At 39.9% G+C, this 23,698-nt stretch overlaps 1 protein-coding gene across 1 annotated transcript in view; it reads left to right on the forward strand.

Moving 5' to 3' along the window:
• LOC140236908 (importin-13-like) overlaps window positions 1-23,698 on the forward strand; it is a 101,841-nt gene that overhangs the window by 23,197 nt on the left and 54,946 nt on the right. The window contains exons 4-20 of the mRNA XM_072316844.1: window positions 6,729-6,787; window positions 8,326-8,434; window positions 9,656-9,808; window positions 10,451-10,523; window positions 11,524-11,743; window positions 12,349-12,433; window positions 13,565-13,684; window positions 14,258-14,338; window positions 15,471-15,609; window positions 17,027-17,076; window positions 17,590-17,679; window positions 18,215-18,362; window positions 19,128-19,196; window positions 20,872-21,011; window positions 21,499-21,633; window positions 22,393-22,626; window positions 23,306-23,443. Of these exons, the coding sequence (XP_072172945.1) occupies window positions 6,729-6,787; window positions 8,326-8,434; window positions 9,656-9,808; window positions 10,451-10,523; window positions 11,524-11,743; window positions 12,349-12,433; window positions 13,565-13,684; window positions 14,258-14,338; window positions 15,471-15,609; window positions 17,027-17,076; window positions 17,590-17,679; window positions 18,215-18,362; window positions 19,128-19,196; window positions 20,872-21,011; window positions 21,499-21,633; window positions 22,393-22,626; window positions 23,306-23,443 (2,043 nt within the window). The remainder of the gene's footprint in view (window positions 1-6,728; window positions 6,788-8,325; window positions 8,435-9,655; window positions 9,809-10,450; window positions 10,524-11,523; window positions 11,744-12,348; window positions 12,434-13,564; window positions 13,685-14,257; window positions 14,339-15,470; window positions 15,610-17,026; window positions 17,077-17,589; window positions 17,680-18,214; window positions 18,363-19,127; window positions 19,197-20,871; window positions 21,012-21,498; window positions 21,634-22,392; window positions 22,627-23,305; window positions 23,444-23,698) is intronic.

Below are 23,698 nucleotides of genomic sequence, written 5' to 3' on the forward strand. Positions count from 1 at the left end.
TGTGTGTAAGTGTGCGTTTGTGTGTGGGGAAGGGGCGATATAATTGTCATGACAAGCTGTGAAGGCTGTGTGTGTGTGTGTGTGTTTGTGTGTTTGTGTGCATGTATTTACAAAAAAATCCTTGTTTGTTTGTTGGAGTGTGGCTGCGGGCGGGCGGAAGGCGAGCGAAATGACTTAAGCTTGCAGCCATCAGGATTAAACTCTTGATCCGAAAGGACTGCCAGAGTTTTGTCACTCGGATTTGTCAGTCTAGACAAATTTGCCGTGATGCGAGTGAAGGGTGGCTTGTTTGGAGCGTGCACAGCCAATCGAGAGTGTCACTCGTTCCATGCCCTTGACTCAATGAAGACTGAACTCTTCTCATGTGATTGAGTTTGCAATGTGTTCGTTCCTTTGTTGTCGTTGTCTATCATTTTTCTGATTCAGAGTTCTCTGCTCATTGTGGAGTCATTGTAAACTTAAATTTTTCCTTCGGCGACACGTTCACATTGTTTTACGACAAGATGCAGATCAAGTACCCAAACAAGCAAAGAGACCATACGTTATCCCTCGTCTCTCATGATGAAGTTTAACATCATCCACAGCAAACAACCAACTTACATGAATAAGCAAGCACTTTTTTGGCTCACTGAATCACTAAAGCGAACCCTCATGCTCATGTGGGATAGTGTTCATCACATAGGTGTAATGTGGACAGTGGAAAAGTTGTGTCATTATGATTGTTTAATTTCCTAGGATTAGGAGCTTAATCTATGTTACCACCCTTTTCTCTCAGCCTTTCTCAGTCTTTTTTCCCCCTCTTATCTATATATTTTTTCTCTCCCTTTTTCACACACTTTCTGCCACCCTGTTTTGTTCCCCCTTTTGCTTAATCACATGTATCTAATGTTCACCCTGCAATAGATGCCCAGTGAAGGCTGTATTATTCATAACCAAGACAGATGTTTTCTTTCACATATAGGCACATTAATGTTACTGAAACATTTGCAAAAACATAAGGAAGTGGTTAGTTGACGTTAATAATGGTTTTCATGTTTTTGTGTTGTTGCTTTTTATTCTGCTGGTAAAATTGACAATGTACAGCTTCCAAGGATGAAAATGTAAATTCAGTGTGTCATATCTAAAGACGCATGCATATTTGCATTTTGTGGTCAGTACAGGGAGAAGTTCAGAAAAAAATGTGGTTTTATTGGATTGGATGAAGGTACTATAAGTTGTGAGTTTTTAGGTTGTAGGAGGAATAATAAGTCCTGTCTTCATAACTAATAAAGTAAAAACAAGATTAAAGCAATTTTCAAAGGAAGGATGCATCTTGTCCTTCTCATGACCTTTGACATCAACAGGAAATTGATGACGAATGGTGATGTGAGGGATGATTGTCAATGTATGTGTTCAAAGATAAACTGATGTACTCCAAAGGGATATTTATATGATATGAGAGAAGTATGAAATGAGAAGCTGATTATCAAGGAAAGTTTTAATGAAATCAGACAAGTATAGGAAAAATCAAAGGATGAGCATTTGATTTCCATATAGGTCTTGTGTATATAGGCCTTTTCAGATTTGTGTCGGTGTGGACACGTGAAATTTGTGAAAAGCTGACAGTAATTGGAAGGGTCTGCAAAACAACGCGCACCTTTCTCTGACAAGTGTCAGAGTGGTGAATACGTGGTTATCGTCTCATGCTCGCGTCTTAAAGTGAGCAAGCGCACTGCGAACGGGTTTGAGCTATCATCTCGTATTACTGCTCATCAAATCATATTCACTGGTTAATGAAGATATAAGTTTCCGAGATGTGACGAGACGGTGGAGGCAATCAATTGTGGGAATACTTCCTGTTGGTAATGACCCAATTATCCCCACATCCTCGATGCCGGCTAATGGCCGACTCGGTCACCTCAGGGCCTATTTCATACATGGTCCCTTTGTTCTCTTAAAAATCAAATCATGCTGGAGGGACAGAATATGACGTTGAAATCGATTTCAGTAAAGACATCTTGATTGGAATCAAACAAAGTGGCCAAATTTTTCGGCAGCCCAGAACTTAAGAAAGTCATTGAATTTTAAAGTTATGCATGATCTCACAAATCATATCCATTAAAAATGTGATATGGCTTATTTGTCCTGTAGTTTGTAGGTCCTACATAACTTTTTTTTTCAACGCATTTACTCTTTTGAAATGATCATCAAAAAGCGACACCACTTTTCACGATTAATCCAACTCATTTGAAATAGACATGTTTACATGATGCATTAGTCGCATAGAGAGAGATGTATTCGTTATTTGATTATCGCCACATCCTCGGTGCTGGCTAACGGCCGACTCGGTCACCTCGGGGCCTATTTCATGCATGGTCCCTTTGTTGACATCGGTGGCTATGGTACACATGCGATATCTGTAATTCATGTCATTTGGACACTCGCCCTTGGTCAGTTGAAAAGTGAAGTCCTAGCAGCATCTACACTGTATGTGTGGATGTTTGAAATGGTATACAATGTAAGGCACATTCTTGAACAGGGAAACAGATTAATGTCAGAAATTTTAGTTGGTGTGGGATTTTTGGGCACATGACAAATTTTTCGCGAATTGGAGCCAACAGCCTTATTCGCGGCATGAAATTTTCTCAAATTGCCACTGGCATTCAATGCATAATTATAATGGAGATGAGAACTTTCAGTTGCATTTTAATTTCAAGAATCTTGGCTCTCGCGAAATTTACGAAATCAAAATGCATGCGAACATTTCTGGTTTTACAGTATCAGAGTCAGGCCGGCCTTCCCATTGCATGGCATTGCCATGCTACTTAAAAGTTTAACCCATTAAGTCCATTAACTATATTTCTGTCATTTGATGCTATACATCTTTTCATTATTTGTAATATTCATTATAAGTCTTTTGTAAGATAAAATAAATAGCCTTTCATATCATGTAGCGTTTATTTTGGTTGCAGAATGATCAAAAGCCTCTAAACTGATAACTGTATAACACCATGAAACTAGTGACAAATTTTAAAAGATTTTAGGTAAATATATGTTTGATTTTGTCTCGAATCAGCAAATCTTTATGATTTTTTTTTTCTGATTTTCTGATAGAAAAAAAAAATTCACCAGTTCCTTCTAATATTTCTACAAAATAGTATATGCAGTTAAAATCACAGACTGATGTAAGAAAAGATAAGATGAGATTTTTACTGTAAAATTTGCCACAAATTATCCTGTTCCTTGATGGGTTAATGAACAATCTGTCTTTAACCCATTGCGCACCACATTCATTTCTTGTCCATAGGTATGTGTGTGAAATTTGTGCACATTTGTCTCATTGGCACAAAAGGGTTAAACAAGATTAAAAAGATTTTGCTCTGAAACAGGGACATACACATATTTGGCATGAGATCAGAAAGTACTTTTATACGAATCAAAATGGGAAGTGAATGATATGATTGGTAGCTAAACAAGTGTTGTGGTACTGTACGAGCTGAAATTTTCGCGATGGTTTTATTTTCGCGAATTTCATGAATCACCTTTGAACCGCGAAAATAACAACACGCGAAAATATTAACGCACGAATAACTAAGTTCAGTTAGACCCTTGCAACCGCGAAATTAACGACACGCGAAAATGTCCTCCAAGTAGCAATTCGCGAAAATGTCTGTACGCGAAAATTTCAGCTCGTACAGTATCCCATCAAAAGAAAACACCCCATCCCTCTCCACCTCCTGCTTCACAACTCTGATGTGCATTGAAGAGCAGTCCAGAATTCACCATCTTAACCTACCTGGCGAGGAGTTGGTATTACTCTTCCAGTGATGCGGTCAGCGGACATCGTTTCGTGGTTTGACCTTTTGTGGGAAGTAGAGCCAGGCTTGCCGGAAGTTGTTTGCCGTATGGTTGGATCTGAAATTTGTCAACTTCAGTGCAGCGCAAAGTGTTTGTATGAGTCAGTGATGATGAGGTTGAGTTTATTCCTGTAGGCCTACAACAGGCAAACAAAGTAAAAAGCAACTGAGTATTTTATTATCAAGTATTCAGTTTCTTGTACATATGCCAATTATGGGGCTTTGTGGTATGAGTTACCAGAGGAATTTATCCAAGATTACTGAATGTTGAGATTCCTTGTATGAGAGTAAAGATACAGCTAGTGCACAATGACATTCACCCGTTGAGGACGGGCTGATTTTCTACAACATGCATTTCCCACAGACGCCTGCTCAAGTATACTCGGGACTAGTCTTCAACGGGTTAAACTCTGTTAGAATCACTAATTTCCTCTCAATCTCATTAGTGCTTTAGAGTGGAGACCACAACTAGAGGGTAGCCATGTTTTAAATTAAAAGTTTATTGAGGTCATGTTAGGAATGAAAGCTCTTTATTTCTAAGAAATCATAATGTTGGCATATCATATCATACAATGTATTTGAATAAAATGATGGACACACAAGTGGCTATCCATAGCTTTTTGAATTACAAATCCCAGAGTTGGTGAGTTTCATCAATCAACTGCATAGGATGTGCTATGTTAGGCAAAGTCGCCCCCGTGTACCACCTGAGAAAGCTTCACTGTCCCTCGAGGCATGCGCTAGTTGTCAGCAGACAAGTTGCATTTTAAAAACCGTTACCCGTGCCGCAAGATTGCCAATTAGGCCAGGTTAGACAGTTAATTGCTATCTAATGCCGAGACATCCTTCGGTTGAACCATAGCTAATCTAATTGCCCGCAGTCCTGTAATTGGATAAGACGGGGGGAAGTCCCCCCTGATGCCTGGGTTGTCCCTTATGATGGTCAGGGGAGGAGGCAGTATACGTTTTAGAATAGAGTAACTTGCGCTCATCCCATGTCTTTTATGCTTGTTACTCAAGCTGTGCTCCTCAGTTGAACATGATTGTAATCATATGGTAACTCAGAGCACTCCCCATGGGCCATCATGCATACAGTACAGGGGCAAGATACATTTTGCCCTGCTGATAAATTTGTATAGTTACATGTTGTACACATGTAGTGCAGTGACTATTTGTACTTAACAAAGTATACATCCCAAATCAACTGCTAAGCTACATTTTGTGTCTCTTTGTTATCCTTAACATATGCATTTAAGTGAAAACCATGTTATTTCATTAAACCCTGTTCAATTTCATCAGCTAACAATGCAGAAAAAATAGGTTTCATCATAAAAATGAAATTTTACAGCTGCAAATGGTGTCAAAATGTGCATTTTTGCACAAAGTACCACAGAAAGATCGTAATATGGGACTACACAGACATTGCAAACATGATTCATAATTATGCAAATATAGGACCTAGTAGTGAAAAGAGATAAAAACCTGGAATTTCTGTATTTTTTCCTACTGTATGACATTAATCTACAAAATTAGATAGAAAAGTTGGGGAAACCCCCATCCAGTAAAATGTGAAAAATGTGTGACATTTTTAAACAAAAATTATGGTACTTTCGATATGAAAATGTCTGTTTGGCATAGAATATGCAATTTATCAAAACAAAATTTTGTTGTGAATATTTTCAATTTATCTTCACTAACATGACATGACCATTAGAAATATAATATTTTTGAAAAAAAAAAATGTGTGGCCCCAAAACTAGAAAATGCTAGATATACCCTCAGCATTTCATGGGCTACTGTAGCTCTTTAATATGCTCATTGTACTGACCAAACAAGATTGGGGACAAAGTCACACAAGTTAAATATTCATTGAATCATTAATGTTCAAATAGGCGCCCTATACACGTAGCATCGTTTTAAATAGTACCTGGTACTTATTCTACTCAGTTGATACTGAAAGTGTCTGAAACGGAGACTAGAGCATCACTGCTAATTTGAATGTTGCAAGTCATTAAATGAATGTGATATTCACGCGAGAAAATGCTTGTCGTTGGACCAGTCGCTAAGTGTGTCAAATGACTTTGTTCTACTGCAAGTTAAGTAGTCAACTGCTATTAGACCGCTCCTGGATATATGCGACTGCCATATCCTGTGAATAACATTCATGTGACTCACACACACTCCAGTGGTTGTCCTCATACCCCCCCCCCCCCTCCTTTACCCGTTCCCCTCCCCATGTCCTGGTTCAAGAACATGATGTGAGTAGTGCCCAATACTGAGACACACCCCACCCCCTTATTATTTTGTCTGTTCATCAGATGTTACAGGTGTGTTATTGTTTGTGCTTGTGTTTCATTTCTTTTTGTGTTGTTGTTTTTGTTTGTCTGTGTATGTGTGTGTGTGTGTTTGGCATATGTGTGCATTTGTGCATGTGGGTGTATGTGTGAGATTAAGTGTGTGTGTGTGTGTATGTGTGTGTGTGTATTTGAGAGTGGAGACAAAAAGTAGGGCTCCCTCGCTGTGCCAGGTGCACGTGCTGATAGCCATCAAACTAAAGAGAGGGAGACTGGCCGTCACAGCTTGAGCAAACAGCGCTCTTAACACCCGTCAGCTCGCGTTTGGGTCCGAGCCCTTGCATGTGCTGATGGTGTGTTTCTGCAAAGAGGCACAGTGTTATGTAGCAGGTTGGGCAGCTTTAGGGATTGGAGAAAGAATAAAATGCATTCTAGCTGTTACCACCTTGAGCCAAGTGAAACACTTTATTGGCACAGACATACAAACGCATATGCCCATCATACCAAGTACATGCATACCATACTATGCTTTAATGCTTGACTCGCTTGACTCATTTAGCATTAAAAATGTCATTTCTTTTCATTTCTTTTGTATTAGGCACCTGAAGTGCAGTATTTCGGAGCAAGCGTACTTCACAGCAAAATATCCCGCAGTTGGTGAGTGCCTTTGCTCATCAAGTTTTCATGCAATACAACCATTTGATGTCATTCATGTGTGCAGAAATTTTTGTTTGTTTCCTTTTTCTTTCAAATGCTCGGATCTTAATGAATGAACGGAGTGAAGATCCTCGTTGCCCTATTAAGTCAGATGCTGTATGTTCCAAGTATTTTGAACATCAAGACCTGTGTGGCAAAGTTCACAAGTGGCTGAAGTCAAAATTGAGAACCACAGCAGTGAAATGAAAAAAAAAGTTATCAATTTCCCTCCTTGGAGACAAGTATAAACATTTCCTTTCTGTTAATTATGGAAGGAAATGGTTTTTCAAGTTGTTGATGTTTCAAATGCCAGTTGATCAATCAAATTTGCGAGTATAAAAACACCCAAGGTATACATGGTGGAAGAATCCAGTCTCAAGAGAATTTAAGTTATTATTTATTCATTGCCCATATTTCATTGAGTGGACATTTTTGGTCTAAAAAAATGCTCACCATTTATTTTCTTCAGAGAGACCTATTCCACCAACTTTGAAATAATTCCAGTACAGAAATTATGATAATATTCTTTTAAATATAGTGATAAAGTGTTGTACAAAATAGTATCAAGCAAACTGTTGGCATGTTCCCATGTACCAAGATCATTGAACAGCACTATGTGATTGTTGTGCCTGAAGAAAATAAAACTAATAATCTTGCAAGAATGAGTTTGATCCTCGCTTGTTTCAAGATCAGGAGTACAGTAAGTGTGTTACATTAAAATTCTGGGAATGCTGCTTTTGACGTTTGCAGAAATCTCCTCCCTCATACTAATGAATATTCATGTTTTGCCAGTCTTCCGATATACACTTATTCGATTATTACAGAAAGCATTTGTGGAGCATGCAATAAAGTTTTTTTTTTTTTTTCTAATTAGGTTTGGCTGTGCTTTTCAGGTTGATAAAAATGCAAATGTGCGAGTCTGTGTGTATTCAATTCATGTTCAATTTTAGTTCAATCCAAATTCAAATTAATTCAACTTAATGATTATCTTCCACTTTTGGGGTGGAATGCCCTTGTCAGCCCAAGACTGGTTTTTAGAGGGTCCACACTGTCAGGTTATTTCCAATAGTATTAAATGCTCCTACTGTATAAAGAACGTTGATCTGGTGAGACTGCAACACATAAACGACTGCTTCCTAATGATTGCTAGCCATATGGCTAAATGTCATGGTGGAACTGCCTCAAGAAAGCAAGGAACACACTGATTGTACTCCTGCTCAAAAAGTAACGAGTAATTCGGATCAATTACAAATGTAGCTCATTCTTGCCCTTACGATGCTGGTAGTCATAATGCACACTTGCAGCATTTCCCATAAGCAAGTTTGCCCTTCCCGAACTGCATGCACTTTACTTCCACTCGAAACATTACAAATTTGCTCAGTTGACATTTATAGTGATTTCAGCTGACACCATGCATTCATAATCACAATGTTTCCTCTTGAAACCCACAAGTGTACTTTCCCTTTTAATCCTTCCGCCCCACTGTCTTCATCCCGCAGGCCAGAGGTTCCCTCGGAGCAGTATGACGTGCTCAGGACGCAGCTATTCCAGCAGATCTTCAACTCCGCCCTCGGCACGCGAATCGTACTCACCAGACTTTGCGTAGCGGTAGGCACCACCTTTTCACATGACCCCTTTGGGTTCAAGCTAGACATGTGGCCCGTGAAAGACTGACCCATTAACATTTGTCAGTGCTTGGAGCTTGGACTTTTTTTTTTTTTTTACTTTAGTTCTCTGTTGGGCAACAGAAATCCTATCTTTGTCAGAAGTTGTGTGCCTGGAAAGCATGAAAATGCATAGGAAAAGTGAAAGTGCATATCTTTTTCCTGTAAACCACACAAAAAACCCCCCAAACTTACCTGTATTATTATATTGGTGAATTCTTTACTTTAATTTTACTTAAATGCTGTATTCAGAACATTAGCCACCTTGAACAATGTGCAACATGGTGCATTGTGAGTGTTTGCTGACAGGAGATTTTACGGTGAGTTGAAATCTCTTCAACCACAGTATCGAAAGAAAAAATTGTTTGTAAAGACTCTTTCATGATAAAGAAAAACTGGATTTTCATATAGATTGTCAATATAAAAGAGTCCGTCACCCATCAAATTTGTCCAAAATCAATGAGTATGAACTTGATTAATACACATTTCAGCAGAAATATTGCATGTGACATCATAATTTGATGCCACAATTTTGTGTGCCAGGAATCAGAACCACATTATACAAGGGGAAATGGCTGCCATTGTTCCTTTGCAGTTTAATTTGTGAATGAAAAGTGTGATATATTGGGAATATCAGAAAAAAAAAGTGTAGCTTGACTTTCCCTTGTCAACAGAATGAATACCAGCTTTCAATCTAGAGGTTTAGAAGTGTGAATTTTACATTTTTTCCTTTCCTGTTCTGAATGGCATTATAGTATTTGATCCACAGTGCACAGTTTAAAGTACACAGACACTTTTTGGGGGGCTTCTGAATGATATTGCCACCTGCTGCGTATGATCTCCATGGAAACAAATATTTTGAGTTGATAATCCTTGTGGATTTCCTGTTATGCATCTATTTTAAAACCAGTGCAAATTAAATGGGTGGTATGTTTATGTTCTCGGAAAAACTGGGACAAACAATAATCCCCCAAACTGTACCTCTTTTTCTTTCCTGTCCAATGGCATTTGAAGAATGTGTTTAAAGTTGTGGTCCTTAAAAAAAGAAAGCAAAGTTGAAATTGAGGGCGGATGCCGCCTGCCACCGAGACGAGATGAGATTGCGTTAGGCAGGCAAAGTAGCTGCTGCGAATTGGTGACCTTTTGACCCCCTCTCCCCCAACAGCTGTCGTCCTTTGCGCTGAGCACCATGCCAGACGTGTGGCCGGATGCTGTCAAGAGCATCATCGAGACATTCCAGCAGGCCAGGACTCCACACCTGGACTCCACGCACAGGTGCTCTGCCCTCCTTGAACTCCTCACAGTCCTCCCAGAAGAGGTAAGAACTGGGGTGTGGTGTGGTGTGTCCACCCCCCCCCCCCCCCACCTCTGCCCCCTTTTCAAAAGCTACAGTGTATCAGACAGATCACAGAGTCGGAGTTGCCAGTTGTCACTTTTTTGGCAGTATTTACTGATGTAGTTCTGTTGTTTTTTTTTCCCCAAAAAAAAATGCTACAGGTTTCATGAAAGACACTTACAGGAAAGTTAAAAAATATTGATGGCTTTTCCACAAAAAGTATGCCTTTAAGTCATGCCTAAGAAGTAATGGATGCATATATAGAGAGAACAAAATTTATATTGAATTTACAGGGAAGCAAGAAATTAGAAAAAAGAGCTAAAACTGGTCAATAAATGATCTCACTGAAACAGAAAATGCCCTGACTTGGCATGTTTTTAGGGACAGCTTGGATCTATATCTTAAGAAGCAAATAGTATGTGCCCAATCCAAACCCCAAAGTCTTTCATTTCAGTTAAAACTGATGCCGTTAGACATTTCCCCTTATGCACCTAATCCAGTTGTTAGCAGGTCCTATCCGCCTGTTCGAAGGAAACGGCTGTAAAGTCAAATCCAGGAGTATTTATGCCTCTTACGTTTTCGCAAAATATCGCTTAACATGGATTTTTCTTGATCTCCTCACAGTTCCAGACAGCACCCATGTCACAGCACAGGAAAAGCACAGTCAGGCATGAACTCGAGAAAGGCATGACACATGGTGAGTTCAAACTCATATGACTTTTTATTACCTCCGCCAAGGAAGGAGGTTATGTTTTCATTGGCATTTGTTTGTTTGTTTGTTTGTTTGTCTGTGTGCAAAATAACTCAAAAAGTTGTGGACGGATTTGGATGAAACTTGCAAGAACAGTTGATAATGACACAAGGAAAGATGATTAAATTCTGATAGTGATCCCAGAATTTTTGTGGATTTTTGAAGGATTTGTTATCTCTTTGCAGGTAGGATCAATGAACTTGGGAGTTCACGCTGCGCATACTTTATAAGGTTTGCATAGGCGCTCTATCTAAAGCACGTGCTCTGCTCGGGCGAGGCGCCGCACAGCTGGAGGCTGATGACGTAAACAAAAAGCTTCTATATTGGGAAATTGGACAATTTTAAGCATTGTGTATGGGTGGATATTAGCTGCTTGGCGAAAGTCTATGCCCTCGGAGTGCTTTTCCAGTTTATCTATTTATTTCCATGTTTCAGTCAAATTTAATGACGTCTGCGCTGCTCATGCAAAGTAAGGAGAGCAGCAAACAAGCAAGTATGCAATCTAGCAAGCAGAAGTGCTGATCAGCAAACAAATCGCAATAGGGGTTAAAGGCATAATTTACCATTTGCAGATGAAACAAAAACCCAGCATTAGTGCTTCAGAATAGTTCTAAAATGTGAGTTAGGGATAGAAACGATCAATGTAAAAATTTGAATCAGTATAATTGATGTTAAGTATTTGTCAAATATACAAAATGTGAACAATAGTTATAATAAAAATGTTTTCAGACCAAACGGTCTACAGTTATGGTTTATTGAGAAAAATAGTGATATCTCCTCATATTTTAAGCTTTATTGCAAAAATTCTATATGGTAGGATGTTTTGTGATGCAACTGACCTACACATATGCATCAAATGTGATATGTTGAACATTTTTTGAATCACTGCTTCCAAAGGTAAACAGGACCTTTAATCCATCTCACATTTCTACCCCCCATCCTCCAGTTCTGCCCCTCCTCCAGTCGCTCCTGGAGCAGGAGGACTCACCCAGTCACATCCGGCACCAGGCCCTGCGCTGCTTCTCCAGCTGGGTGCAGCTCAGCGTACCCCTCACCGAGGTGGAGTCCTTCAAGACCCTCCTATTCCAACTCATCCACGACCCCGAGCTCTTTGACTGCTGCATCGACTCCCTCATCAGTGTCGTGTCCCAACCCACAGCCCACAAGTAAGTGGGGATGATGATGGTGATGGTGGGGATAATGTTGATGATGATGATGGTGATGGTGGGGATAATGTTGATGATGATTATGGTGAATGATTAGAATCATGATGATAATGTGATATGATGATGATGATGATGATGATGATGGAGGTGATGGTGGTGATGATGGTGATGGTAGTGATGGTGGTAGTGATGGTGATGACGATGGTGATGATGAAGATGAAGGAGATGTTTATGATGAGGAGGAGGATTATGATGTTGATGATGAGGATGATGATGATGATGATGACAATAGCAATATCAGTGACAGACAAGACCGACAGACAGATGGAAAGTAGAAACTGTTGCATTGTTGCAAACCAGTATGTTTGTATCATATCTGGAGGTGTTTTTTTTTTCTTCATTAGATTAGAAATATATTTTCTTGAAATGAAAAGAAAAATACTTTTTCAGAAAGTTATTTACATGTGATGAATTTCTCAGGTTATGTACCCCGCTGCACATGATGCAGCAATTAAAATGGGGCATTGGCCGAGTGACTGTATGAGAGACATTTCATAGGAGATGGCATGATTTTAATACCTCCACTGCAATCTCCCTCCCCACAGATATCCTACAATAGTAAGAAGTATTATACAAGAGATCTTACAGCTACAGGACCTGCTGGCCACATCAGTCAGAGAAAAGAATATGGTGAGTATAAAGAATGTCTTATTTTGATTCTTTTATTCATACACTGTAGTAATCATAGGCCTCATTTGATTGCACAGAATGTCTTAAAGATTGTATCTCATGCAGTTTTAATGCATTTTGTATTCTGCATTTATTTCATTTTATGATTTTGTAAATTTCATTTGATTTGCAGTCCCTGTGATTTCAACTTGCCAATCACTTTGGTGAACTGGAGGGTGCATTAACTGAATTGAAATTGAATTGAAATTGATTGACGCTTGATGCCAGTGGTATTCAAGATGTTGTTTTCATCCTCATACATGTATATCAAATTTTCACTGTTTGCAGTGAGATGTACCATGTAAACTTTGTTCTTAATGAGACTATTAAAAGTAGGCTGCATATGTTTTGCAAGGTTAGTTTTCCCTTTGTATTTTCTCTAGCAACTATGGCATGATAAATGTCAATTTGTGCATATGTGTGTGTGTGTGTGTGTTGGGGGGGGGGGGGGAGAGGGGGCTGTTTTCCAAAAGTGGCTATAATGCCTTATTGGGATATGTTGTAAATAATCATGGTGGATGAAAAACAAGTTTCGTTCAAAATGTAGTCTGAGAGACCCTTCCATACAAATTGTGGATGACCAATTAGTAGGGTAAATGGATTAGAGTGAGGTACTACTGGTCATTGGGAAAGTACCAATGATGTTCTCTGCTCTTGTCATGGCATTTGCTGTAGTGAGTATTATCTTGTAGTAATTATCTAGTTCTCTGATCTATGGATGCATCTGTGTAATTATTGGCAAGTTGTAACTGGTATTTACCTGTGACAGTTTCAACGACAGGCTGTCATCTTTGCTAATTGGCGCCAAATCATCAGTTGTTGATTAGCCATTGTTTGAGAAAGATGACAGCTCATTGTCGAAACTGTTACAGGTAAATACAATTATTGGATGTGTTTAGAAAACTTTATGTTCATCAACCATCCTTATGAACCTATTTTGCAAGTCGTAGCTGGCCTCACCATCTTTTCTCAGGGTAAGGTTTGAAGAAAAGACGCGCTTGTTTCTCCAGAGAATGGGATTGCAAAGGACACTTTACAGCTAGGAGTTAAACACAAAAATATTCTGTGCCTTCTCTATTCCCCTGCATCCAGGACACTGTGCAGGGACTGTGCAGGTTAGCCGTAACTCTGGGGGAGAACCACACCAAGATACTAGTTGAGAGCACTGGTGAAGACAAGCAGCGTGCTATGGAGTTCACCAGCCTAGTTATGGTGAGTGAGTTGTGTGTGATTAAAGTATCAATACACAATATTTGCATCCAATTACTGGAATAGAATCAGTGCTGAACAATTCAGAGCAGTGTTACAACTTCAAGCAAATTGATCTAATTGCTGGTTATTAAATTGAATATGAAGCAAGACCTTATATTGTGAGTTGTTGATGATGTTCATGCAACAGATATAGGCCTTATAAACAATTATATTCATTGATCAGACTTTTTCGTTTAAAGAACCAGTAGGTAACATAATTTAACCATTTCACTCATGCTGCCCAGTAGGCACTAAATGTGAAGACTGCCATCACTTCAAATCCTCTCTCCCTCTCTCTCATTGATTTGTTATGACCCAATGTCTTCATAGTTTTATTTTGTGTTGTTGTTACAGTTTGCTCACTTTTAAACCCCTCATAAATAAAGTAGTTCCTTGTACCAAGACTACAATGAGACATTTTATGCTTTATATTTCATTGTTGCAGCTTCTTCTATAGTATAATCGTCTCCTGTATCAAAAGTAGATGAAATATATGACATTATGTCTTTATGATACAATTTTCCACACACAAAGGGATTCACAGCTCTTCCTGGTCACTATCCTGTGGATGAGACTATCAGCAACATGCCGTTTGGCTTCTGGTATCTCCTCCAGGTAAGTCTGTTTTAAGCCTTTATGTGCCCAGGCACGTAGCTTAACTCAACTTGACACGCTATTCCATCAGCATTAAGTAATCCCATCCAAACTTGACCTACCAGATACCAGGTGGTTGTAAAGTCAGCAAGTCCACTCGGGTATACTGTAAACGTGGCAATTTTCATGGTGTGGAAATCTTCACGCATTTTGTGCAACCAGAAGCCAGCATCAGAATAAAAGCACGCAAATATTGTTGCGTGCCGTGCGTTCTAGTAAATAAATGTCCTGAATCCGCAGAATTAAAACATGCGAAATTCAACTTACTCAGCTGAGCGTGAAAAATTAATCACACGAAAATATCCACTTTTACAGTAGCTTGGTTCCTGGGTTTTAACAGAAAGGCCATGGGGACATAAACTGGGATTATGGGGATTTGCTAGTCTCTATTCATCCACATATAGTTTTAAGATATTTGTGCCAATTGGCAAACAAGGCACACTAAGTGTTAAGGAGATGATGCCTGTGATCTTGTTGAAGTTGGTAGCCATGGAATGGATAGACCAGTGTTTATTTTGCTATTCTGCAAAAGATCACAGTGTGTGTAATGAGTAGAGAAAAGGTTGGGCAGTATTCATTTGGTAAATGGCGCCACCTGTTGCCAGCTCCATGTCATTCCTTTTTTATCCACACTTGGATGATAAGATTTGATCTGTGTTGACTTTATCACTTATGTACTGAAAGCAATGTCATTGAATGGGGAAATATTGACTAGAATTTGGTGATTGTACTTTGTTATGAATTTTATATCCTGTGCTTGAAGAATTCAATCAATTTCCTTCCATGCTGTCATCAATCAAAATACCCTGTAGATTCCTATGAGGATTGACTTGTCTATAAACCTGTAATTGAGCTTCTCTGGGCATTGGATCTTTGCCAGTTTCCTCATAATGCATTTCATTTTCATTTATAAGATGATGTTGGTTCAGCAGAAGCAGGTACACTTGAGTCCAACCACTTAATTGTCCTTTCTTTCTTTTAATGATATTGAAAGCATGAACCCTTCTGCAACACCAGTGATAATGGCTGAGATGGAGTATGCAGTCACTCTTGTTTTGTTTTGTTTTTTAATTTCTCCCTGGATGCTTGATAGGATGACATTGTGTCGGCCGAGGCAGACAAGCTGGAGTCCTACATCCAGACCTATGCTCCCATCTTCCTTCAGCTAGTGGAAATCATGATCAGAAAAGTGCAATATCCAGATGACGAGGAATACAACAGTTGGACAGAAGGTGTGCTTGCCCACCCCACACCACTCTTCCCCTCTAACCTTCACCTACCTAATCCCATCCCACTTGTAACTCCATGCCACCTAGCTCCACCTCACCTGACTCCATCCCTCCTAACTCTGTCAGGGTTCCCAGCCCATCAGGGAAATCAGGGAAATGAGGGAAAATATTTTACTTCTTTCAAGTCAGGGAAAAGTCATGGAAATTGATTGGCCCAAAAATTGAAAGTAGTCGGTAGGACTCTGTTGTATTTTGTTGCATATCAAAACAACATTCATTGGATGAAACTGGATGAAAATGGGATGTGAAACTGGAAATGAGTTGAAATAGTTATCATGGAGGTTTGATACTTTATCAGGGAGAAATCAGGGAAAAATCATGGAATTTTGTTTTCTAGAAATGCTGGGAACCCTGTCTGTGCCACTATTTAACTCCCCCTCACTTCATTACACCCATCTACTATAATTCCTTCCTACCTAACTCTGCCCCACCTAGCTAACTGCACCCCATCTAACTTCAATTTATGGAACCCATGCCACGTAATTTCACCCTACCTGACTCCACCACCAAACTCCATCCTACCCAACTCCACCCCTCCTAACTCCACCCACCTAAGTCCTCCTACTTAACTCCACCCAAACTAACTCAACCCCACCTAACCCCATTCCACTTACTCAACCCCACCAAACTCCACCACCTGTCTCACTGACCTAACTCCTCCCCACCTAACTCCACCTATGTTACCCCACCCTAACCTCACTCCGCCCACCTAAGCCACATAGTGGCAGTGGGCATAAACATTTCATATGTAGAACACAAGAAATTAATAACTTCCACCTGACAAATCAAATTAGTATATCTGGAATTAGTTGTGTGATGTACATTTTGATGATCTAAGTTCATGCAAGCTTTGCCTATTGTGTGACGTTGCCATGCACACATCCTGTGAAAACAGCTTTTCCCCAGACAATACACTGTAAAGCAAGAAATGTTCGCAGCATGAATTTTTTTCTTTTTTTTTTTTTGCGAATTGGAGCCGATGGCCTTTTTCACCGCATGAAATATTTGCGAATTTCCACTGGCATTCCATGCATATAGCGTAGACAAGAACTTCGCTTGCATTTTACTTTTTCAAATCTTGGCTCTCGCAGTTTTTGTGAAAATAAAATACACAGGAACATTTCTGATTTTACAGTATGTAATTTGGAGTCAGTAGTTGTAGGAGTAGGATAGAGTGGTAAAAGGAGAGTTTGATATTGGTGCTTATTGTTACTCTTTCTTTTCCCCAAACGGTTGTGATGAAATGTGGATGAAGCTCAATGTTTCTGTTTAACTGATATTCATTTTGTTGGTTGAGAAATGCTTTTTCTAAACCCTGAACCCTGAAATCACCCTTCAATTTCAACCATTTCTCTTGCAGATGAAAAAGAGCAATTCAGATGCTACAGACAAGACATCGGTGACACATTAGTGAGTGAACGTTTCATTATTGGGCTGATTTAACCAGTTGAGGATGGGCTGATTTTTCTGCAACATGCATTTCCGATAGACATGTGCCCGAGTATATTCGAGACTAGTCTTCAACGGGTTAAGCACATAAATTCGTACAGGAATGCCCAACTGGGCAAGGTCCTTCAAAATTGTTTCTTGTCATCGGAAGTTTTACTGAAATAGCTCAGTGTGTATGTACAGTGAATCTTTGAAAATGGATTATTGTATGTGAAACCGTGAGTAGATGTATTCCTGCATTGTAGAAAATATGTTTTACAAGTATTCTTCGACCTTTTAGTGATGGCCATTATGCACATTTGCGTGTGACTGTGAAGCCTAAAATTGATACGACAGGATATTTGAATAAACTGGGTATTTACATCATTTCAGTACTAGGTATTGCAGATTTATCACCGGTCTGCTGTGGCTACATGTATTCTGTTGAAATCCTTGTGGTGGATTTATTCATAGCATTTTGTATTTTTCTGGTAGATGTACTGCTACACCTTGCTGAAGGACCCGCTCCTGAATCACCTGTTCTCGTCTCTCACAAGGATACAGGAACAAGAATCATCATGGCAGGTAAATCTTACATCAATTCATTTTCACACAATCCATGCACATCAGATACATTTTCAACAACATGACTGGAATGTCCGTTGTTCCTTTTTTTCCCACTGATGGGATGTTTTAAAATTGCACACTACACTGATACAGTGTTCCCCAGGTCCATTTCTCCTTTTTGTGAATACAAAAAAGTTTCAATTTACATTATTGTGTTATGATATTTGTATACTTGTGTTTTCCAATCAATGTATTTGGATTATTCATTCTTTCATTCATTCAGTTATTTGTTTATTCATTTAATACATTCTTACTTTGATTAATTAATTCATTCATTCATTCATACATTTTTTTCTGAACTGTCATACATCAGTCTTTTGACTATGGATAAAGGTTGATGTAGTTGAGTGGATAGGCTGAAGTAGATATTTTCTTCTTCTTTTTTTTTTGTAGACAAAAAGCCTCACTTGCAGTGTAGAAATTCAGTTCTGATGACACAGTAAAAAAACAAATCCGCATTTCCTACTTTGCATTCTTGTCTCCATGACGACAGCATGTAGAGGCCTGCCTGTTTGCATTCCGCTCGATAGCAGAGGGTGGAGACTATGGCGATGACCAGTGTGCCGCCAACCTCCTGCAACTCATCGGCTCCATCAACATGTCACACGTCAAACTAGCGTCTACCGCCCTCTACATGCTGGGTGAGTGCATTGCCAAACTCTTTGCCACTGACTCAGCATCACTGCAAAACCAAATTAGGACAGTGTTCACAAATCGTGATGATGCCATAGTTTCTACCCAAGCCATGACTATCATCATCAATATTATGGTTTGATTTGTGTATTATATGCTTTATCTATGCTGGAATAGAAAACCAGAATTTCTCTGCTCATGATTCTGATTTTGCTCTTCCGCCTTCACAGTGATTTGCTTTCATGATTGGGTAGAAACGATATTCTAAGAAAATAAAAACTGTGAATAAAAAGTAGTACAGCAATATCCCTCTCCAATGCAATGTATCATTTCTATGAAAACAATGTGATCTTCATGCACAAGCTATAAAATTTTCACCACTATTCAAATATTGTCTCTATTATGAGATATGCACAGCTGCTATTGTGAAATAAGTACCAATGGTATACTGTACATCCTACAATATTTTTTTTTTTTTTTATAGAGCATTGGTATTATAACATTGATACACTCTAAATATTCAAGTATTACCTTCGCCTGCTGCCTCTAAACCCTTTTTTTTTTCAGATGATCTTATTACTCTTAAAAATTTGCCCATGTACTAGAAAAGAACCATGCCTGATGGTAGAGGCTTGGAATTTGATGTATCATGACTGCACCCAGGAGTTGACTGGAAATTGTTGCAGATTTATGTCTAGAGTAAACTCATTTATGTTTCTATGCCAAGTATTCCATTCTCATATTTAATTTCTTTCATGAATTCCATCCACCAGGTGCCTACTCAGAGTGGTTGGCAGACATGCCAGAAGCCCTAGGCTCTGTGATTCCTGTGTTATTATCAGGTGGGTTAACTTTTGAGACAAACTTTATCATCATCATATACTGTGCATGCAATCTTACAAATTTGCAAATTATGGATACATCAAAACAAATTATCTTGACTATGTGTGTGAATGTAGTGTGTTCTTTTTCTAGGAAATTTATTTTGGCAAATTATTGCACTAAAAGTAGATTAGACCCCGTTTACAGTGCGAGGCCCAGCCCCGCTTCAGTGTAAATGCGCAAAAGGCCAAATGCGAGGCCAAAATTGGCCTCGCATTTGGCCTCGCTCTGGAGGTGGTCTCGGGTGCCGCGGCCGAGCCCAGCCTCTTCTTGGTGTAAACGCAAACTGGGCCAAATGCGCGGCCAATTTTAGTCTGGCTTCCAGACCCTCTGCCCGTACTATTTCGCTATTCACGATATTAACCCCCTCAACGTGGAAAACTAGTATAGTTTAAGGTGGTTTTGTCCTGCAAAGGATTTTTCCTTCGGCAAAGGCCTTTGCCCGAATGGCAACTTTGTCGCCACGGAATCCAGTTGGCAAAGGGTCTGAAAACCAGGCTATACCAAATTGCGTTTGTTTACAAGCAGAGTGCCACTACGACAAAATATTGAAAGGTTTGAATTAAAAGCGCAGCCGAGCCCAGCAGTGTAAACGGACAAAATTGCGAGGCTCGGCCGCGCAATTGAGGCCGGGCTCAGCCGCAGCCGAGCCGCGAACAAGCCCGGCCCCGCACTGTAAAAGGGGTCTCAGAGAGATGAAATCTTTCTTTGAGCAGTGCGGTAACCAAAAGACAGATGAATCAAGGTATGGAAAGAGAGTGCTTTCCTCTCACTGGATCCCTTTAAGAGATGCCAATTGCAAAGAGTATGTTGCTTCTATCTGTATATATGGACCTGCTGTGGACAGATCATGGATGAGTACCCAGAATACAAAACATCTGAACTACAGTTGAACCTCTCGTATCCGGACAAGTCGGGACCGGGGCTCATCCGGATAAGGGATTTGGCCGGATACGGGAGACTCAATGCTTTATACATGTACATATACATACACATGTACTGATGTAGCCCATTGTAGTACCACATGTAGTAATGTGTATGCTGCAACCTTTTCATTGTTACACTCAGTAACAGACCCCAAAATAGAGGTGTATGTTAATGTTGGAAGTTCTGTAATATGTAATTCATGTGTGTTTGTGTAGGAGTTCTCAAGGAGTTGGGAATCCCCCTTTCCTCCCGTAATTATTTTTAAAAAAAAATCACGGTGAGATTGCGTCCGTATAATAGAGAGATCCGGATAAAGGGAGGCCGGATAAGAGAGGTTCAACTGTACTGTGATGTACACTACCTTCCTGTACTTTTTATGTACATAGACAGGGCTCGACACTAACAGTGGCCCGGTGGCCCGGGACCACCAAAAACACAAGTTGGGCCACCAAAATTTCAGAAATGAAGAATTTGGTGGCCTGATCAGGCCACCAAAAAAGGTCGGATGTTTGCCTTTGGGCCACCAAAAATAAATGTTAGTGTGGAGCCCTGACATAGACATTGGTTTTGGCCAAATTGCTAATCCAAATTGCTAATCCTTAACACCAGTCCCAACATGGCCGGATAACAGAGGTCAGACTGTATTACGGTATTACACCTAATCACACAGTGAAGTGCGTGATAATCATTCCTGCTCATCACTCGTAGGTTTAAACGATGCCGAGCTTGCGGCGCCGGCCACGATGTCGCTGAAGGACATCGCCTCAGACTGTATCCCTGGCATGAGACCCCATGCAGAATCCATCCTTACAGCCAGCCAGCAGGCTCTCATGTCTAGTGTACTCAAGGTTAGCTCTTATTATCCTGTTTCTCTTTCTCTGTGTGTCTGTGCATCTGTCTGTCTGTCTGTCTGTCTGTCTGTCTGTCTGTCTGTCTGTCATGCATTCACCTACATATGTGTTTGTGCATCCATCCATCTATTAGTATATATCTCTTCTATGAATTCATGTTTGCTATCCATGTCAGCAAATCATCTCTTCATTTCACCTTTCTGTTTGTCTTTGTTTATCTATTACATAATATGCAAATGACTTGCAAGTAAAAAATATCACAATTGAATATTTGATTAAGATTTTGGACAGATGCTGTTTGATGGGGTATAAAAAAAAAATTGCAAGAGCTTTTCCTGAAATTGATTGACAAGTGAAAGTGATTAGCTTGCCCCATTTTTTGGCTGACAAGTCAAGAGAGATCAAGCTCTTCTCAGCCCTATGCTACAGTATAGAACTGTTTTATATATAGCCACTTTGTCTTTGTTCTCTTCACTATGTCCAGTCAAGGGAGGCCACCCGTCTGATGTCGGTCATTGGTCTGGTGCTCTCGTCCCTCCCTCTGCCAGACATCATGAATTACCTGGAGGTCATCCTCACACCCCACGTCCAGGCCTTGGAAGAGGTGGCTAACCAACAGGTGTGTAAACATCCCAATTATATGTCCTAAAAAATGAATAAAAATCACAGAAGTGGGAGCATACATACATTTTATACAATTCTTGCTTTCATAGACATCATCAGAATATATGCACCAAGCATGAATATGTGTTTTAGATAATATCAACTTCATTCCAGCGTGCAAGCTGAATGCTAAATGTTGAGACATTTATCTAACTTTCAGCACCTTAGTGTCTTCTTTTGAATAGAGTCACAAGTACTCTATGTCACATTAATAATTATTGTAGCTATTGCAATGCCAGCCATGTTTGTATGAGCTATTGGGTGTTGCCCATCTATTGCCAGGATCACACTTAGGCAGAGCAGCAAATGACTGACTGAAAAAACAAAAGTCCTCTCTCTTTACAAGCATGAGCCAGCCATCATGCATACTGTATACGCCATATATTCAGTGAGTTTAAATTTTCGCTAATCGGGACTTCCCGACAATTTCACGAGTGGTCAAATTCGCGATTGTGGAGTCCTGTACTGAACGGAGAAACGTTTACGCATACGTCACATTTATATCGGGATCAGAGTCAATATTTTTGAGTGTCTTTAATTTTGCAAATAGCACCTGATGCTCGAAATTTGTGAAAATAAAAACATTGCAAAATATTCGGCGTATACAGTATATTATGTTTTTTTCACACAACAAATCTCTCTGAACAAAGCGAAGTGTTCTTCGGAAACAGGATTTTTTAACATGAATTGACCAAACTCTTTATGTATGAAAAAGCCATCTCCATCAGGCAAGACCACCATCCTGGTCAAGCTGGCCATGATGGCCAACCTGTGTGCCTCGCTGGACATCAAGCGGGAAGATAAGTCCATCATAGGTCAGGTGGAGATCGAGCCCAAGTCGCCGTCGGGGGCCCAGGAGACCCAGCCTGTCCTCCTCATCCTGCAGAAGATTCTCCCCATCGTGGAGAAACTCCTCAGCATGTGGATTTCTGATGCAGCCATTGTGGAGGTGAGGTTGAGGAGGATGTGGAGGAGGTGGTGGTGATAGTGGATGAAGATGATGAAGATGATGAGGATGAGGATGATGATGATGACTAATATGACAATGATGATGATGAGGATGATGATGATGATGATGACTAATATGACAATGATGAGGAGGAGGAGGAGGATGGTGATGGTGACAAACATGGCAGTGGGGAGGATGGTGATAGTGATGAGGATGATGACAATGTTGAAGTGATGATGAAGTTAAAAAGGTTGTGACTTTGAAGATGATGATGATGATGATGATGATGATGATGATGATGATGATGATGATGATGATGATGATGATGATGATGATGATGATGATGATGTTGATGATGATGATGATGATGATGATGCTGATGATGCTGGTGATGATGATGATGATGATGATTGAGATGCAGCAGCAAGATGAAGGGGAATAGGAGGAGAGGGTTAGAGTGGAAGAGTGGGGGAGGGGGAGGTAGAATGAGGAATCGGAAGGGGAAGAAGAAAAAGATTATACTGAGGAGAAGGAAGATGGACAGAGGAATGGGGATATGGGTGTAAGATCAGAAGTACTTAACTTTATGAACTGTATATTTGCTTCTGTTTGTGTGTGTTTGTGTGTGAGTTAATAATCAAGTTCATATTTTCTCCATCCCATTGCGTTCAATCTGCAGTCGGTGTGTGAAATGCTGAAACGAGCCATCAGGACTCTGCTGGACGACCTCCAGCCCCTGGTGCCCCAGCTATGTGAACTCCTCTGTCAGATGTACAACACTGTACCCCAGCCAACCATGCTAGACCTTGCCCAGCAGGTGTGTAGAGGCACAGAACATTTGAAGCTGTCACCCTTATTTCTTCAAGGACTTAACAATTATGGTGTTCTTAAATAGAAAATAACACCTCACCCTCCTTTGCTGAAAGTATAATGTGCTTGTTAAAGATATCTTCAAGATTTTATTCACAGTCATGTTCGTAGCGATTACTTTACACTTTACAATAATCTCTTTGACAAATGTAATCATCTGTGCTTGTGAGCATTTAGGACATCATAATCTCAGATGCAAGAG

Source organism: Diadema setosum, chromosome 13, assembly GCF_964275005.1.
Source record: "Diadema setosum chromosome 13, eeDiaSeto1, whole genome shotgun sequence".
NCBI classification, from domain to species: Eukaryota; Metazoa; Echinodermata; class Echinoidea; order Diadematoida; family Diadematidae; genus Diadema; species Diadema setosum.